The sequence below is a fragment of the Henckelia pumila genome, chromosome 3 (genome assembly GCF_033568475.1).
Source record: "Henckelia pumila isolate YLH828 chromosome 3, ASM3356847v2, whole genome shotgun sequence".
NCBI classification, from domain to species: Eukaryota; Viridiplantae; Streptophyta; class Magnoliopsida; order Lamiales; family Gesneriaceae; genus Henckelia; species Henckelia pumila.
The window spans coordinates 148,893,811-148,914,314 of NC_133122.1; the positions used below are offsets into that span (position 1 = coordinate 148,893,811).

At 32.5% G+C, this 20,504-nt stretch overlaps 2 protein-coding genes across 7 annotated transcripts; both read left to right on the forward strand.

Moving 5' to 3' along the window:
* Positions 1 to 1,746: 1,746 nt before the first annotated feature.
* LOC140890710 (probable tRNA-splicing endonuclease subunit sen54) lies at positions 1,747 to 6,081 on the forward strand. Of its 6 annotated transcripts, none has more exons than XM_073298705.1 (5): positions 1,747 to 1,882; positions 3,330 to 3,502; positions 3,595 to 3,726; positions 4,579 to 4,980; positions 5,244 to 6,081. In XM_073298705.1, exons 2-5 carry the CDS (start codon positions 3,360 to 3,362, stop codon positions 5,380 to 5,382), a joined length of 816 nt encoding a protein of 271 aa, XP_073154806.1. In that variant the 5' UTR covers positions 1,747 to 1,882; positions 3,330 to 3,359; the 3' UTR covers positions 5,383 to 6,081. The 6 variants fall into 6 exon arrangements, with proteins under 6 accessions (XP_073154806.1, XP_073154810.1, XP_073154811.1 ...); XM_073298709.1 differs by having other exon boundaries at positions 4,642 to 4,980; XM_073298710.1 differs by having other exon boundaries at positions 4,654 to 4,980.
* A 3,044-nt stretch (positions 6,082 to 9,125) lies between these two features.
* On the forward strand, positions 9,126 to 11,314 carry LOC140887949 (calcium-binding protein CBP-like). The gene is made up of 4 exons (XM_073295585.1): positions 9,126 to 9,634; positions 10,556 to 10,602; positions 10,693 to 10,868; positions 10,977 to 11,314. Exons 1-4 carry the CDS (start codon positions 9,175 to 9,177, stop codon positions 11,098 to 11,100), a joined length of 807 nt encoding a protein of 268 aa, XP_073151686.1. The 5' UTR covers positions 9,126 to 9,174; the 3' UTR covers positions 11,101 to 11,314.
* Positions 11,315 to 20,504: the final 9,190 nt, after the last annotated feature.

A 20,504-nucleotide genomic window follows, 5' to 3' on the forward strand; every position in this document is an offset into this window, starting at 1 on the left:
AAAAAAATAAAATTTTCAAAAAACATGCTTTGAACGGGGAAGTTCTTAGCTGCCCTCCGGGGTAGTACCCGGAGGGCAATCCAACGGTCTGAGCATTGTGCACATCATCATGATGTGATGTGCAGAATGGCCCAGGGGCATTGGATCTGGCAGACCGGATAGTACCGATTTGTCATCATAGAATTTTCCGCTTTGAACGGCGTTCAAACTTCAAAGAAATGAACGCAGAGACTGAGTTGGCTGTTCTAACAAAATTTACATTGGTTGTAATTGGTATTGGGTGTTTTAACTTATTTGTTAAAAAAAAAAAAAAAAACTCAGCTTTTGATGAACTATAAATTTCTAAAATAATTGGGTTTGGTAAGACGCTTCTGTTTAACTAATTATTTGCGTACCCTGTCATAGATATTTGTTTCAATTAATCAGCTAATGTAATTACGCTTTAAATTAAAATAAGTTCCGTCTCATGTTGCTAGCACATGGGTAGCACCCATATTTTTTTTCATTTGAGATGATCTAATTTAAAATAATATCATATCAAATGCTAAAAATAATGGACCGTTGGATATCATTTGGACACTATCCCAATGGGGTAGCATAGACAAGACCCTCATAAAGAATCACACGTAAATATTTAAATTTTAGAAAGAAAAAGAAAAAACAGAAAAAAATTTCGCACGAGTCTGTTGATTGAAAAACTTTTCTTTAATTTTCCGCAAAATAAATACGTTCTCTACAGTTTAAAAGTTAAGAATATATTATTTCAAAAAAAAAAGTTAAAGAATATGTTTCTATAGGGTGTTTGACAGAGTTTATAAGTTCTTTAAATTTAAATTTGTTTGGTAGATTTTTTTGTCAAACATCTTATACACTGTCAAAATAAATTTTTTGATAGTTTATAAGTTGTTTTTAAAAAAGTAAGATCATCCCTATTTTTAGAGAATATTTTATTTTGATATTTTACTTATCCATATTATTTTTATATATTTTAATAAATTCTCATCATGCCATCTGCTAATTTTTTGCAAATAATTTATCATTTTTTATAAATTAAAATTAATTTTTTTAAAAAATATATTTTTTAACATTTATGATAAATTTAAAAATATTTTTTATATATGTTACTATTTTCATTAGTTTCATAGTATTATAACTCTTTTTGATAATTTTGACAATAAAATGATCTTATAATATCAAACACATCAACATCTTTAAATTGTTTAAAATAAATTCATCCAAACATCATAACTTCTTATTTTTAAAATAAAGTCTAACAACTTATGAGCTCTTACATTTTAAAAAATAAATAAACAAAAAACTGTTAGTGTTCATTATTGGTTGATATGATATAACTCAAAATGATCTTAATAATTAAAAATATCCATAATTTATAAAAATTATAAAAATAAATTAAATTAAGTAAATCGTATTTAACATAAAAAAATAATAATCTCGCTTCCCAAATCAAAACACTCCCACTGTTTGTATTAAAAAAAAAACAAAAAACAAAAAACAAAAAACAAAAAAAGTGCAACTATTCTGTTAAACCGAATAAAACGATCGAACCCATCTCTTTCGAAAATTCGGTTCAATCAATTCGATAGTTTGGTTTTGAAGTTTTAAAAAATTGATTGATTAATTCGGTCCGATTTAGGTTTTGATTTTGATAATTCGGCTAAACACCGATTAAGCATATATATTTAATTAAAAATAATTTGTATATGGGCCATTAGAAACAAAATTAGAGGAAGCCCAATGTTCATACATGGGCAAAACTTTTGAACTCCAATATAATTTGTAACCTAATTCTGATTTCTGCTATTGTTCTGTTCTCGGCGACTGTGTCTGTGCGATTTTCGTCTTCTTTAATCGGATTTTCAAGGTAAATACTGTGTGACATTATGTTTGTGCGACTATGTTTTCTTAAGTCTGCATTTTGTATTCGAACCGCATCGTTTATCGAATGTGTTCAGTGAAATGATCTCCACGTTAATTAGATGATAGAAGTAAAGGCATATTGCTCACTTCTCAGCTGCTAGCTCGCATGTTTTTTTTTTTTTTTTTACTGTTATCACTTATCAGTATTTTAATTTCGAAAGAAACATTTATTTATTTTGGGATTGCATATTTGCAAAATATAGTAGTTGTTCTGCTCTAGAGTTTGAGAAATTTTTTTTTTTAATAAAATGTCAAAATTCTCATTGTTCTACTTGAATTTTCGGTTATTTCGGTCACACGATCGAAATAACCGATTTTAAAATAGGTTCGGTTTAATCGGTTTTTATAGCTAATTCCGTGGATTCGGTTTTTGTAAAATTAATTCGGTTAAATCGGTGCAGAATAAAACTTCTCTGGAATTTCAGGGAAAAAAAGAAGGAATTTTTGTGTGTTTTTCTTCATTTTGTTTGTGTTTTTGGGCCTCCCAAGTAAAAGGAGTTAATCCGACTGCCATTCTTTTCTCTCATAAAAGGAAAAAGAATCAAACCCCAACCAGTTTGAGGAGAAAACACCGGCCACTTTCTCGCAAATTTGGCCCAAGTTTCGTATTTTTGTTTCCAAGCAGAACCGATTTAAAGCCTATCAATTGTTCTCTGATTCACGTTGCCTGCCACTAGTTTTAATTTCATGGTTTAGTCGATTAAACTGTTGGAGATGTTGTTTTGATATCTATAGTTCAGCACAAACCAAAATTTGTGTTAACTTGCTGGAAAAATTGCTTCTTTAGGCTGATTTTTGGGTGTTGTTTGTATTCATCTAAACTCATGTTTAAGCAACAGAGTAAGACATTGTATATGATGGATCATGTTTTTTTGGATGATTAAAAATTAGGAGCTAATGAAATTACGGCTGGATGTTTGAAAGATGCTAATCTTTAAAAAAAAAATTTAAAAATGACATTTTTTTTATTGTGGATCCTGTCCATTCGCTGACTAAATACCATCCATTCCAGTGAATCAACTGGCATATTTGATTGGGTTGAAATTGTGATTGTGCCCTTACCAGTGGGCTGGGATATTTCAGATCAAGGATAGCGTTTTTGCATCTGTCAGCGTAATGGAGAACTCTACGTGTTTTCTTTGTTCAACTGTTAATAGTTTAAAATTTTGAATTTCCCTTGAACGTGGAACTAGATAAGAATAAACTTCTATGCGGAACATGGTCTGTGAATTCCGAAAATGGTTAACCTAACGACATTAAATTTATAGTTGTTTCTGTCGTCACTTCATATTCTGACACTAGTTAGAACCCAAAGCTCAGAAAATTTGACTTTTGAGCTGAACCAATTGATTTTGGCTTTAAAATAAGTATATTGATGTGTTTATGTATAGGAGCTTGGAATTCCCATTTAATTTGGATTGATGGAAGCTCATGACTTGGAGAAGGTGAGTGTTGTTGAAGGAGCATATGACTGTGACAGTGAATCTGAGTCTTTTGTTGAGGACTCGATTGATGAAGATGAGCTTTCCTATGGCTCAGGAGATATACCCAAGTTGCAATTTAGGTATCCTCTTTAAAAAAAGTTAATGACCTTGATGAAAAATGTTTTGTTTGAAAGTTTATATTGGTGGTTTTCTTCTTGATGTTTATGGCAAGGAAAGAGGCATCAAGAGCGTTGTGGATTGATGCGCTGGGAATGGCCGAGGTGGTGGAGAAAAAGGGTAAGATGTGGACCACAACTGGGATAGTTCGGAGTGGAAAAATGTATTGCTCAATTGAAGAAACTTTGTATGTGATACAACTTACTCTCTAGTGTTATTTTAATCGTAGCTTTCTTTATTTTGGTGTGTGAGTTTCTTAAATTTCACTTTATCTTCAACCTCATTAGCAATTGAGTTAGAGACTCCCTTCATTTTGATCAACCTAGAATAAAATTCCATCAGGCATCAAAACGAATTACCAATTAAATATTTAAACAACTGACATTTTGCGAATAAACTCTCCATACTGCCAAATGCGCAGAAAGGTGGAATGACTAATTTTTATTGGACAATGAAACTAGAGAATAAATTTGACACCACACCGAATACAGGTTCATTTTTCATTGTTTTGTAATAGCAAGGGACATCACATCATATACTTGCTACTGCACCAAATTATTTTACTGGTTCCTTTTCCTTGTCATTTGATAGTGAGAAGCACATCATATATTTGACACCGCACGTGAAATAAATATTTTGTTTAAACTACTTAATATGCTAATTAACTTGAGGAGCAATATTCTAAGACGAAAAAATTGGTTTTGCTATGTTGGTGTTACGAAAATGTGTTTAAACTCAGGAATAAATGCATTGTCTTAAAGGCAGGACCGTATGATTCTCATTCAAGTTTATTACCAATTTTATATAAAAATAATAATTTTGTGGGTTCTTTAAGTTGACTACCTAAGTTTATTTGACGAATGTAATTTATATTGAGTAGATCATCGTAACCGTCTTTATTTTCTACAAACCAATGAAAACAAAAATAAATGCAGTTACTTCTTTTATTTTTTATTTTGATAGAAACAATTGACCCTTAGATAGAGATTGCAATTTTCATTATGCTCCATTACATTTATCACTTAGATTTTTCTTGTAGGTTTTTGGTTGAAATTGGGGCTTTAGATGTCTTGAATGATAACGATGCTCCTCTTTCTGTAAGTGATCTGTATAGAAAGTTAGAAGATGACAGAAGTAGACATGGATGCTCTTGGGAGTTTTTTGAGGTCTATAGGCATCTGAAATATCTTGGTTACATTGTTGGTCGTCACGACATTCCTTGGTCTTCAAAGAATTTTAAACCTGATGCTACTGTAGAGGAAGGTTCCAGAGAATTTGACTTGACAAGGGAAAATGGATCAATTAGCAGTTGTTTCCTTACGGAGAAGGTATCTGCTCTGCAACTCAGCGAAACCAAACCAATGTATGATGTGTATACTCCTAATAGCAAGTTTAAAAAATCTTCTCCTGGAAGTCCTTGTTTTGTGCTTCACCTCATCAGGTAACTCAAAATCTTGTGTGGTTTTTTTGGGCAAGATTAGCTCCCGTTTCTTTATGCCATTGTTTAAACAAATTTCTGGTTTGATTCGAAATTTGCTCTTCTGAAAATAATCTCTAGTAGATTGACAATTGTGATATTGTTCAATATATCGGATTTTAAATTATATAATTCTTGCGAGTGAACTACACTTTTATTGGTAATGGTTCTAGGTTTGTTTCTTGTACGATCCTGACATATTTCTTGATGATATGTTACCCTTGCAGTGGTCGTCCACCATCAAAACAGGAAATCGAGAACCTTGAGATTCGTTGTGGCAAAAATCCTCTAAAATTTTGTTTTGTCGAACATGGACGGGTCAGTTTCTTGTCATTCACCAAAGTCGAGCTCCCTGTCCTGCCATGACCTTTTTCACGTGGATCCGATGATGGGCGTTTCATGAAATTCATTGGAGTTAATAGTTTTAGTTGATTCCAATTAATTTGGGAGGAAATTTTGGAGAATATGATTATCATCATTTCAGGTTAATATTGCAATACAGCAAGTACACTTCGAGATGTTCGTTCAGGTATGCTTCCACGTAAATGCATAGGTGTCTGGTCAAGTGGGAGTAAGTGATATGATTTGGATCTCGTTGGAGCTTGCACGATGACTCTCTCGATGTTCTTGGTATTGGTTTAGCTATTGAAGCAGTTTGGAAACTTAATTAGGCTTGGAGCTACTTTGGGATGGATGGTGGGCATATAAAATCATGGTGGATGTGGATTCCTTTACTTACTTGCAATCGGTTCATTACTGTCAGGAGACCCGGAGAATGTTCATTCACCTGACCCAAGATATAAAGAAACTGTGTTGTTGTAATTTGGTAGCAGATTGGTTAGCAATTGAAGTCCAATGAACTGAATGACAAGTAGTGATACAGACTGTAACACTGTGACAGAAGAATTTACATCAGTTGGAAGTTAATAACTTTGTGAGTTGAAGCCCCATTTTACTGTTGTACGTCTGATTTGCCAATTCTTTTCATTTGGTGGTCGTTGAAGAATATCTGGTTATTGGGTCTCTCATGTATTAGTTTTAAAAAAATAATGGTTTATTTGCTAATTATTATTTAAAATTTGCGCCTCTTCCGGTTTATGTTGGCATACGTCGTCACTATATAAATTCTTGGCCACCTTTCGCTTGTATGAGATAAATTTTGGATTAATGCAATAGCTTACAAATCACGTTAGCTAAGTTTGTTACAAGTTCTGAGTTAAATGTACGTTTGAAGAAAGTCTTGATAGGATAATTGAATCATTAATTAGTGGATAATCATGTATTTGGCTCAAATTAGCATCATATGTTTCTTTATATTTCAATTTTTCACACCTTTACAAATTTTGAATTTTAATTAATTTTATAATGTTTAGAATTTTTTTTTACAAAATAATTCTGTGAATACGAAAGTCGCATGTATGCTTATAGTTTTTTGTGAGACGGTCTCATAAAGACGAGCAATTTTGTTCATATTTACAATTAAAAAAAAATTGTATAGAAAATAATATTTTTTTCATAGATGATCCAAATACGAGGTTTGTTTTACAAAATTAATTCGCAAGACTATCTCACATAAGTTTTTGTGAGTTTTATATTGTTTAGCATTATAATATAATTCTTTTTTAATCTTTATTAATAGGAAGTAGCAGGAAACTTGCCAATTTATTCCGCCCACTAAAACAAAGATTAATAGTTGAGTCAGACATCCCCATGTTGCAAGTTGTCAAATTGGGAGAACTTACTTGAATCAATCCATTTTGTATTGAGCCGAAACGTTGATTATCTATTATCGATATTAGTAAAAAATCACACACGGTACGTGTGAAAATTGCATAAAATACAATAATTAAAAGACAAATTTAAGTGAAAAAAAATAAAAGGACATGAAATGTTTTATGTTTTACAATAATAAAGATGAACATGAGAGATAAGTTGAAAAAATGAGAGTTGAGAAAGTGGGATAATGAGAATGCAATATTACTTCTTACCTTTCTTGTATAGTTTTTTTAAAAATTTTAATTAGTATAATTAGGGGCATTTTAGGATCTTCACATTAAAATACCAAATGTAGTTATTATGAACCACTCTTGCATATTCCTCGATTTAACTTTCGCATGAGCCTCTGACTCATGTGGAATGTAGTCCTCTTCGGATGAACCCTTTTTTTTTCAATAGTAAGAGATATGTTATTTAATGCTACATTATTTTCTCCTCCAACAACCTGATCAAATATTAGTTTTTAAATTATTAACTCGTATGATCTAATTGAAGAAAGAAAGAAACAATTTCGATATGGTATAGATTAACTTATTGGAAACTACACCTTCAAAAAAAAAAAACTCATTGGAAACTATAAGTTCAAATTTCGGATGCGATCTCAAATTTTATTTAAAAAAAATAAACTTATAAAGAAAAAAAAAAGACGTTGACTTAGATCCCTGGGTCAACTGATCACGTACAAATAGGACTAGTCGTATTTACACATGGCCACGTTGTTTCAACACCTTGCAGACGCGTATCATGTATATTTACTATATGGCCCTTGACATCTTACTCGTTTCTCTATTAAATTTGAGATCCATATCTTATTATTATTATTATTATTATTATTATTATTATTATTATTATTATTATTATTAAATAGAGATCCTTTAATTAGCAAACTTTCAATTAATGGGTGAAATGTGATTTGAAATTATCATTATCTCCTAATTTAATTTTCAATAAAACCAAAATTATTGGACAAAATAGTCATTTTGTACAGTTTTTTTTTTTCTAGCTATTAAAAGCTCACTTCGTGACATTTGATATTATTTTATTTACAAATATGACACTCACTTTATTAAATATATATATTTTTTTGTGAATATTTGTTTAGGAAAACATTATATTTTTATTATATTTTTATTTTACAATTTATTATTTATTGTTTTATTATTTTTTCATTTTATAATTTATTATTTATTGTCTTTTTTAAAAAAATGAAATGTACGAGCACGCAACGCGTACAACAGAATATTAGTCTTAATAAATTGTCAGAGAGACTGAATCTGAGCTCGATGCAGACATGACCCCGTTTCAAATTTAAATATAATATAATTCTGTTAAAAGTCCAAAATTTATATCTCCAAAATATAAAATTTCAAAAATAATATTTTTTGTTTTTCATAATTGGAAACAATGTGAATATTTTTTCAAAAATATTTTTATTGTCAACACATATTTTATAAAAATATTGTCAATGCATACTTTTAAGTTTTTTTTTTTTTTTGGTGACGTGAGAATCCGCAGCCGCTACCTTCGGTGTGCACTGGGTAAACCCTCGGACTAAAGCAATAGCCTGCAAACTACGTTAGTCAGGTAAACCACACTAGGAAAGTCTTGTATGACAGGCTAGTCCAAAAAGGTGTTGGTAGGGGAAATCAAACTTCTGACCTCTGGCCAAAAGTTCACCTACTCCACCAACTTAGACATCACTGTAGGGGCCTTATTTTAAGTTTTTTTTAACTTATAAAACACTGAAAATATTTTTAAAGTACTTATCCATTTTGATCCTAAATATTTGTTGAAATCACCATATAATGTATTGGTTATAATTTCGTGAACTACTCCACTAATTTGGGGATATATATATATATATATATATATATAATATAAGGTGTTGTTACGTCACATGTATTTGTTGATTGGTGTATACTAATAGCTTTCTACAATTTTTTCTTATTATTAAAAAAAAACTGAAAGAAAATTAGTGTCCAAATGACTAAAATCTGTGAACATTTGTTTTGAAAATTGATTATGAGATTTTGTGAGCATAGCACGATACATATGTGTGTGTTTATATATATATATATATATATATATATATATATAATATTTATTGATTCTTAAAATTAAAAAAATTAAATTATTGAGTCTAAAAAAATTAATGACACACGCGTCTTTATTAATAATAATTTATAGATGGGTTTTTTTTCCAGGAATTGATCCACAACTTCGCCTTGTTTGACAAAAATAAATATAAAAAATATATGATTTATCTTGGATAATAATAATAAAAAAAACATTAATTATTTGTTCTCTATAAAATATCCTTTTCCATTTCCGCCGACTCCATTTCATTTGCATTTCCGTGTCTCGGTAAACAGATCGTCCATAATGTCCAACTATCCCAACCCCTCCGGCTACCAATACGGCGCTCCGCCGCCGTCTCAATCCTACCCCTCCGCCCCATACGGCCATCCGCCACACGGAGGTCCACCGCCTCCCAACCAGTCATCTCCTTACGCGCCCGTTTCCTCTCCGTACTCGGCGCCTTCAGCTCCTCCCAGTAACAATTACGGCGCTCCCCAGCCGCAGCAGCCCTACGGCGGCTATAATACGCCTCCTCCTCCTGGGCCGTACGGTACCCCCTTCGCCTCGCTTACGCCCTCGGCTTTCCCGCCGGGGACGGACCCTAACGTGATCGCGTGCTTCCAGGCGGCGGATCGGGACGGAAGTGGGTTTATTGATGATAAGGAGCTTCAGAGTGCGCTCTCGAGTTATAATCAGAGCTTTGGGTTGAGGACTGTTCATCTCCTCATGTATCTCTTCACCAACACTAACACGAGAAAGATCGGTAGGTGATTGTACTCTCTTTTGTTTGATAAAAACTGGAATATTATTCTCTTTCTCGTTGGCTGCAATTCGAGGCTCGACTTCGCAGTCTAGTTGGGCTTTTTTCGAATTTGACTTTAGCATTAGAGTTTTGTGCATGAATATTTTTTAAATCCCGGGATGTTGACTTTTGATCATATTAGCTTAAGAATGAAGATGCGTTAAACTATTATTTTTTTTAGTGTTATTTGGATAGGTATTTGATGAAATTAAAAGAAGGGAGCCATTTCCTTGACCTTTTTCAAGGCGACATTTATAATCAGTATGTATCAATGTCCATACAGTATATTTTCATTGGGGACTGAGTGGGCCTTTACTTTGGCATTGAATTGAGGGACTTGATCATCTGGGTTTAGTCTCAACTCCCAATGGTCTAATATCTTAGATCTGATGCCGCCGTCCTTAGGCCAAGTATAAAGAAAAAGCGAGAACATCATAAAATTTGGTTGTCTTGCTGATGGGTCATATTTTTTTCAATGTGTGCTGAGGTGATAAGCGCTGAATCTGTGCTGCCAATTGTGTTTTCTTTTGTGGGATTCTGTGAACTTATGGTTTATATGCTTGCAAGTGCATCAAAAGTTGTCCATTAGTGGTTATGTACCTGGAGTGCTCTGGATACTTTTACCCATTAATTTGGATTATAGATTTGTAGTGGTCACCTTATCCTTGATTCTCTCGTTTGCTGTTTTCAATGTCCATTCCCATTCCCATTCCTTTTTGTAAATAATCCAAATTTTTATCAGTTAAATTAAATAGGAGTTAAATTGTACAGACTCTTTGCGTCATCAAATCTACATATTTACGGACCTGAGTGCTTTAATATCAAATTTTTGATAAATTTAAAACATGTTGGTCATTGGTTTATTATACTATCTTGAAACAGGTCCAAAGGAATTTACACAAGTCTTTTACAGTCTTCAGAGCTGGAGGGTTAGTCTCAACTTGATTACGTCTCTGCAATTGATACTTTCCATAAATTTAAAAATGCGTTTATCTGATTGTTTCTTCATATTCTTCAAGGCTATTTTTGAGAGATTTGATAGGGACAGGAGTGGCAGGATCGACTCAAATGAATTGAGAGAAGCACTTCTTAGTCTCGGATTCTCGGTGTCGCCCACAGTTCTGGAGTTGCTGGTTTCAAAATTTGACAAAAGTGGTGGGAAAAACAAGGCCATTGAATATGACAATTTCATCGAGTATGACTTACACTCTACGTATTCATTTTTGACATACCATATACCAAGAATACAACAATAATGCTTACTAAGTTTCTTGCCTTCGATTTTCCATTTTTCCTTGGCCAGGTGCTGTCTCACTGTTAAGGGACTGACTGAAAAATTCAAGGAGAAGGATACCTCGTTTTCTGGTTCAGCCACTTTCACATACGAAGCCTTCATGTTAACTGTTTTGCCTTTCCTCATTGCGTAGGCAATAATGCACTCAACATCTGCACTGTGAGCTTGTGGTGTTTTGGTCTTACTATCGTTTGTTTTTTTCTTTTCAAGTATTTGTTGTTTCCCTTCCTTTTTTGAGTTTGTTAATGGTACTGTGTTGTGTACTTTATGCAGAAATATTTTTAGCCTTCCTAGTTACTAAGTATTGGGTTTCCACCACTCTGTTAAAAAGTTTCCTCTTTTGCGTTTGCGTGGTGTGTGATTTTCATTCTGACCATTGTCTTAGCATTACTGATTCATCGGCAACACTCGGGTACCGCTCGGTTCTAGGACGAGAAATGGGTGACATATTGCTAATCACCCCGACGTCCAACGTTTGACTCGTTTATATTAAAATTTACCCAAATCAAAGGTCCTTTACAAGCGATCTTATGTCTATTGAGGAGACCCCACGTATTCAGGATATGTGAACTTGATTACTTCTGGTGACATGAAATTTCAAATTGATTCTCTTCCAAAATGCAAATCCAACGCCATAAACACATTATTTACATATAAAAACTCGAAGGAAACCAAGAATAACCCGGGAGAGTCACCATAATTCTGGCTTATTACGCGACTTGTTCCACATGCTCGAGTGTTGGGGCGCCTTGAGTAAATGAGCAAATACAAGTATAATATCGTAAACACGTTCCTTACATATGAAAACTCGAGGAAAACAACATTGGTTTATGATAATTATTATTTTGTCCCACCTGAGTGCTCAGGTACTCGTGGAAAATGATCAAATCACAATGTTAGGAATTGCACACTAACGAGCTTGGGACAAAGGAAAATCAAGGAAATTACACAACTTGATGTAAAATGAATTGGGAATCCACTTGAATTTTGTTCACCCAAACAAGTCTTTATGACCAAGTTTTGAATTTGTTTTTCCTACCTTAAGTTATAATAATAGTGTCTTGAGAGTTAAATACCAAATGAAACAAATTATCCGGACAAAAATTGATTGGAAAATTCAAGAATATGTGGTTATTTGATTAGTAACTTGTTCGTTAGTTTGTTAATTTAATATATGTTGAACTCATATTCGATGAGTTTGACTGAAAATCACGTAGAATATAATACAATTTCGGTAAAATTATTTGATTGTATTTATAGTGCAATATTTTATATTTCATATACGTTTGACTTATTACATTTATAAGGTTCAAATTTTATATATCATAATATAAGATTTATTATGCATATTCACTGTTGGATCGAGTGCTTGCTATTTTATCAAAAGCTATAACTGGTGGTAAACGGTGCAACTCAAATCTTTTAAACCAAACAACAACTCAAGTACCACGTTTCGATTGATCTACACGGCATGAACAATTATTGCACCCAATAATCCCCCTCTCAATAATTGCACTTCTTGCAATCAATGAAAATTGAACCCATAACTTGTCTCTGATACTAATTGTTGAATCGAACGCTTACTTTCTTGCCAAAATCTATAACTGACGGTAATTTGAACCACACAACAACTCAATCGCATGTTTCGATTGCTCTACTCTGAGACAATTATTGCACCCAACATAAAACGTTGTTGTATTAATTTATATTTTAGTTTCTCCTACAACATAATTCTAGTTTCGCCCCCTGACTTTGTGAATAAATACATAAATTTTCAAGTTATCAAAGAGATGAATATCAAGATCACAATCTGTGTGGAAAATAACTTTTTTTGATTGCGATTGGATGAAGTATCGTCCGTTAATCGCAAATAAAAGAAGGGTTTAATTGGAAAAAAAATTATTTAAATGCATTCATAAATTATTTTGTTTACAAATTTTACATTATTTTTTTAAAAAAAAATTATTAAAAAAAATCAACTTAAAAATGTATTTAGCAAAATTGTGTGTTCCACGTTTTTTGTTTTGCACTTTTTCACGTTTAATACGATCAATCAAATAATTGACCTTTTTTCACGCTTTTGTCAAAAGCAAACTTTTTCATCACGCATCGCTCTTAATCGGTGTTTTTTTCGTGCTTGTTAGAAAACTTCTTAAAAGTAATATATTGTCGATCAACCATATTTTCAGAAATTAAAAGTCACAAATTAAATATTTACCTTGACACTCAATTTCCAATGACTACCAAAACAAAAATATCCCAACAATCAACATTAATTTATGGAAAAATTAGTAATATCACAATTTGAAACGATATTATCCCCTTTACATGAGAAATTTGTGATTGAAAATCGATATTATTTGATAATATTATATATATATATATATATATAATATTTTTTGAGATAATTCATCCATTAAAACTCTGTAAATAAGTCACAAGATACAATGTTAGAAACCCAAGAAGGTTAAATATAATTAAGCCACTCAATACTTGTCGCAACATTTATTGCTTTTCACGAGCTAGCATATGGTGTATGTATATTTTATACTTATATATATATATATATATATATATATATATATATAGATCCAATAGAATAGTGTCACATTATTGGTGGGCACTTGAAAGAAACTCTATATATATATATATAGAGTTTCTTTCAAGTGCCCACCAATAATGTGACACTATTCTATTGGATCTACAGTTTATCACATCTTTATCACATCCAATAGAATAGTGTCATATCATTGGTGGGCATGGTGGTGGGCATAGTAGGTGAAGAAACTATATATATATATATATATATATATATATATATATATTTCGAGCTTGAGCTCGAGTAACTCGAAATATACACGAGTTGAGCCCGAGTATAAAATTATTCACTCGATCGAGCTCGAGTAGTATGATACTCGGGCTCGGCTCGAATCGACTCGTTTGTACCCCTAATTCCCACCATTATTCCTTAAATCTTAAATATCCTTCATTTATTTCAAATTCATCTCATGAAATGCACAAATACGTGAAATTCCACAAATGTGAATAAATACAATCGAATGATTACTTCATTTCATATTCAACCCATGGAATGTACAAACACGTGAAATTTTTTGTTCAAGAAAAGCTGAAAAGTGCTTTCTAAAAACTATCTCAAACACTATTTAAATACAATTGAATGATGATTTCGGGTCATTAATTAGCTTACTTAGAGGCACTAATGATCTTATCCTACTAATCTAACACATTAAACGATTTAAACAAAATGTGTTGAAAAAGATATATAAACCTATGGACGACAAATAACAAAACAAACATGAAGACAAATTAGTAAACTCACAAGTAAAACCTATATAGTTATTGTTGTTTTATTTCCCACCATTATTCATTAAATCTTAAATATCCTTAATTTATTTCATATTCATCTCATGGAATGCACAAATACGTAAATTCCACAAACATGAATAAATACAATTGAATGATGACTTCAGGTCATTAATGAGCTTACTTAGTTCCACTTATAAAAACTAATGATCTTATCCTTCTAATCTAACACATTAAACAATGTAAACAAAAAGTGTTGGAAAAGACATATAAACCTATGGACCAAGACAAATAACAAAGCAAACAAGAGGATAAATTAGTAAACTCACAAATAAAACTCATATAGGTGAACTTACTTAGTTCCACTTAGAGGAACCAATGATCTTATCCTACTAAATCTAACACATTAAACGATGTAAACAAAAGGTGTTGGAAAGTACATATAAACCAATGGACCAAGACAAATAACAAAGCAAACAAGAGGACAAATTAGTAAACTCATAAATAAAACTCATATATTTATAAAAGGTAAGGTAACAAAGCAAACAAGAAGACAAATTAGTAAACTCACAAATAAAACTCATATGTATTTATAAAAGGTGTTGAAAAAGACATATAAACCTATGGACCAAGACAAATAACAAAGCAAACAAGAGAACAAATTAGTAAACTCACAAATAAAACTCATATATTTATAGATAAAAAATAAAAATAATAAAAAAGTTATATATGTTGTGAAAAAGTAAAAATTTACGGTAAAAAGTAAATACTCCAAAAACTTAAAATATATCAAACTCTACACTTTATAATATTTTTCTCTCAACTCAATTGTATTTTTCATCACAAATGAAGACCTATTTATAGATCCACATTTGAGATTAGTCCAAAAATAAATACATCATCATCTACATCATCACACACTAATTTTCCACATTTTACAACTCAATATTCAACATTCAACATTCAATATTCAACATAATATTAATAATAATAATATTTTTCAACACTCCCCCTTGTGATGATGATCGTGATATGATGACTGTCTTCATTACGTGTTTTATACTGCCTCGTTAAAACCTTACTAAGAAAAACCCAGTGGGATAAAAACCATAGTAAGGGAAAAAGAGTGCAGCCACGTAAACTCCCCCTCATGTTAACATGAGTGATTCTTCACATATTCCGCAGATTGCGCATCCCAATGTTGTATATATTCTTTCTGAATATCGTCGTGGGAAGTGCCTTTGTGAAGAGATCTGATGAGTTCTCACTTGATTGAATATAACAGATATCAATATCTTTATTCTTCTCAAGCTCTTGAGTGTAGGCAAAGAACTTTGGGGGTATATGTTTTGTTCTGTCACTTTTTATGTATCCTTCTTTCATTTGAGCAATACATGCAGCATTGTCTTCATACAACGTCACAGGCTTCTTGTCTACTGATAATCCACAAGAAGTTTGGATATGTTGTGTCATTGATTTTAGCCAAACACATTCACGGCTTGCTTCATGTAGCGCAATAATCTCAGCGTGATTTGATGAAGTTGTTACGAGTGTTTGTTTCTGTGAACGCCAAGAAATTGCGATGCCTCCACGAGTAAATACATATCCGGTTTGGGAACGTGCCTTATGTGGATCAGATAAATATCCAGCATCGGCATAACCAATGATACTTTGATTGGTGTCTTTTGAGTACAAAAGTCTCAAATCTGTCGTTCCTCGTAGATAACGAAATATATATTTAATTTCGTTCCAGTGCCTCTTTGTTGGATATGAACTGAATCTTGCCAATAAATTTACAGCAAAAGATATATCTGGTCTAGTGCAATTTGCAAGATACATAAGGGCACCAATAGCACTTAGATATGGTACTTCTGGACCAAGAATAACTTCATCATCTTCACATGGACGGAATGGATCCTTTTCTATGTTTAATGATCTTACAACCATTGGAGTACTTAATGGATTTGATTTATCCATATTAAAACATTTAAGGATCTTTTTTTGTATAATTTGTCTGGTGAACAAAAATTCCACATTCTTTTTGTTCTATTTGCAAACCCAGACAGTACTTAGTTTTTCCAAGATCCTTCATTTCGAATTCTTCCTTCAAGTACATCATAACCTCTTGAATTTCTTTATTCGTTCCAATGATGTTTAAATCATCAACATATACAACAATAATTACACATCCGGATGTTGTTTTCTTGATGAAAACACAAGGGCATATTGGATCATTTACATATTTCTTTTTCATCAAGTGCTCACTTAGCCGATTATACCACATTCGGCCGGATTGCTTCAACCCATATAATGATCTTTGCAATTTTACAGAATAAAATTCTTTGGGTTTTGAACTTTGTGCCTCAGGCATCTTAAATCCTTCAGGGATCTTCATGTATATATCACTATCAAGTGATCCGTATAAGTAAGCCGTAACAACATCCATCAGACACATTTTCAAATTTTCAGACACTGCCAAACTAATTAAATATCGAAACGTAATTGCATCCATAACAGGAGAATACGTTTCTTCATAATCAATTCCAGGCCTTTGAGAAAAACCTTGTGCAACAAGTCTAGCTTTACATCTTACTATTTCATTTTTCTCATTTCTCTTTCAAATAAAAACCCATTTGTATCCAACAGGTTTTACACCTTCAGGTATGGGGACTATAGGTCCAAAAACATTACGTTAATTTAGCGAATCCAATTCAACCTGGATGGCATCTTTCCATTTTTCCCAATCATGACGAGTTTTACATTCACCAAATGTTTTTGGTTCATGATCCTCGTTTTCATTTATGATGTCACATGCCACATTATAAGAAAATATCTCATCAATATCTTCTATATCTTTTTGGTTTCATATTTTTCCAGTATTAATATAATTGATAGAGATTTCACGATTCTCGTCAGTTTGTGGTTTTGACAGAACATTTTCATCATCAGGTGTTTCTTCTGGAACACCATTTTCTATTTTATGATCATCGTGTTTCTCTATGCCTTTTCTTTTCCGAGGATTTTTATCCTTAGAACCGACTGGTCTTCCACACTTCAAGTGTTTTATGACATCATGAGTGTCTTCAATTTGTTTCTTTGGAATTTCAATTCGAGCAGGGGCATTTACAACATGTATATATGATTTTGTTACCCTTTTTGTGTCTGCAAATGCATCTGGCATTTGATTTGCAATTCTTTGCAAGTGCACAATTTGCTGTACATCTTTCTCACATTATTTGGTTCTTGGATCCAAATGTAACAATGATGGTACATACCATGTGATTTCTTTTTCGATGTGTTTCTTTTCTCCCCCTAACATTGAGAAGATTTTTTCATTAAAATGACAATCAGCAAAACGTGCTGTAAACACATCGCCTGTCTGAGGCTCAAGATATCGAATGATTGATGGGCTATCATAACCGATATAAATACCGATTTTTCTTTGAGGACCCATTTTTGATTGTTGAGGTGGTGCAATAGGCACATACACCATACATCCAAAAATTCTCAGATGAGAAATATTTGGTTCTTTACCAAATGCAAGCTGCAATGGGGAGAATTTATGATATGCACTTGGTCTAATGCGAATTAATGCCGCAGCATGTAAAATTGCATGTTTCCATATAGAAATAGGAAGTTTTGTTCTCATAATCATTGGTCTAGCAATCAGTTGTAGACGTTTAATCAATGATTCAGCTAATCCATTCTGTGTATGAACATGAGCAACAGGATGTTCAACAGTAATTCCCATTGACATACAATAGTCATTGAAAGTTTGGGAAGTAAATTCTCCATCATTATCAAGTCTTATTTTCTTGATTATATAATCGGGAAATTGATTCCGCAATTTTATTATTTGAGCCATTAGTTTTGCAAATGCCACATTCCGAGTTGACAATAAGCATACATGTGACCATCTGCTGGAGGCATCGATCAATACCATAAAATATCGAAATGGTCCACATGGTGGATGAATTGGCCCACAAATATCACTCTGAATACGTTCAAGAAATATGGGTGATTCTGTTTGGATTTTAGCTGGCGATGGTCTTATAATAAGTTTTCCAAGAGAACATGATTTACATTGAAACTTATTATTCTGAAAGATCTTCTGGTCTTTCAATGGATGACCATGCATATTTTTAATAATTCTTCGCATCATTATTGAACCAGGATGTCCCAATCGATCATGCCAATTGATTAATATTGAAGAACTATTAACCACCATATTTGATTCGATTGGCCTTATATGTGTATAATGCAATCCAGTAGGGAGCATTGATAATTTTTCAACCACATATTTCTTTCCTGATTTATATGTGGTAAGACACATATATTTCTGATTTCCATCAGTTATCGTCTCAGTATCATATACATGAGAATATATGTCATTAAAACTCAACAAATTTTTTTTCGATTGTGGTGAATATAAAACATCATTTATCAGAAATTTTGTACCATTAGGTAACAAAAAATGTGCTTTTCCACAACCTTCAATCAAGTCTACAGGACCTGATATTGTATTCACCATTGTTTTTGTTGGTTTTATTTCCAAGAAATATCTTTCATCTCGCAGAATAGTGTGCGTTGTACCACTATCCGATATGCAAATTTCCATGATATTATTTCCATGTTTGCTCATAGCATTTTCCATATCAAACTTCACAAAAATGCAATAAAGAAAAATTAAGTACAATACAAATGCAAAATATAACATGCTTTATAATACAAGAATGCATAAAAATACAAATTTGTTACAATCTAATCCCACCAATATTTTAATCAATGTCTTCGAAATCATTCAAAAAATCTGCAGTATTGAAACTAGTTGAACCAATTAAATGGTCACTATTTTCAACAAAATTGGTCTCTTTTCCTTTCCCCTTTGTCGATTCTTTATAGAGCTTACATAGGGGTTCGACAAATATGTGACCAATGTCCTGGAGTGCCACATCTATAACAAACACTCTCAGATCTTTTTGAGTGATTTTCATTTTCACTCGTATTTTCATGCTGCCTTTTTGGTGGGTGGTTCGTGACGTTCTTTTGAGATGAGTTATTGAAATAACTATCTCGATTATTTTCATATCCACGGCCACGACCACGACCGCGATAATTTTTACGTCCACGTCCACGCCCACGCCCACTTCCTCGACCTCGTCCACGACCAAATTCTGGTCTATGTCTTTGATTTTGGTTTTCATTTTTCATTACGACATTTGCTTCAGGAAATGCCGTTGATCCAGTGGGTCGGGATTGATGATTTCTTATTAACAATTCATTGTTCTTTTCCGCCACAAGAAGACATGCAATGAGTTCAGAATATCTCGTAAAACCACGCAGTCTATACTGTTGCTGTAGAGTTATATTTGATACGTGAAAAGTGAAAAATGTTTTCTCAAGCATTTCCATCTCTGTGACTTCAAGTCCACAAAATTTTAATTGCGAGACTATTCGATACATCGCAGAATTATAATCACTGACTTTTTTAAAGTCTTGGATTCTCAACGAATTCCATTCATCACGGGCGGTTGGAAGTATCACTTCCCTTATATGCTCAAATCTTTCTTTCAACCCTTTCCATAAAATCATTGGGTCTTTTTCTGTGAGATACTCACATTTCAACCCTTCATCAAGATGTCGGCGTAAGAAAATCATTGTCTTTGCTTTATCTTGTGAGGTTGATATATTAATTTCTTTGATGGTATCACTTAGACCCAATGACTCAAGATGCATCTCTACATCGAGAGTTCATGACATATAATTCTTTCCAGTGATATCGAGCGCAACGAATTCAATCTTTGCCAAATTTGACATGGTGGTACTAGAAAAATAACAATGAATTTTATTAGTTAATTTCTATTAGTATGATAATACAAAATAATGGAAGGACGAAAATTACAAGTGCGTATATAAATAGATAAAAAATTTGTGGTGGAAAATCGCCGGTGAGTACAAAACTCGTGAGCATGATGATCATAGTCGTTATGAAAAATAGCCTTAGAAAGGTCAAAAACTCCATCTTCTTCTTTTTCGAAAAAAAACCGAGGAGAAAATATTTTGAGAGAAAGAGTGAATTTGGTGTGATTGAAAATGAGTTTGAGTGAACATATTTATAGGGCAAAAATTAGCCGTTTGTGACCGTTGGGGGTAAAGAAAAAAAATCGAGTATGTGTTGAATAAAAATTTGTGATAATGATGCAATGCATATAA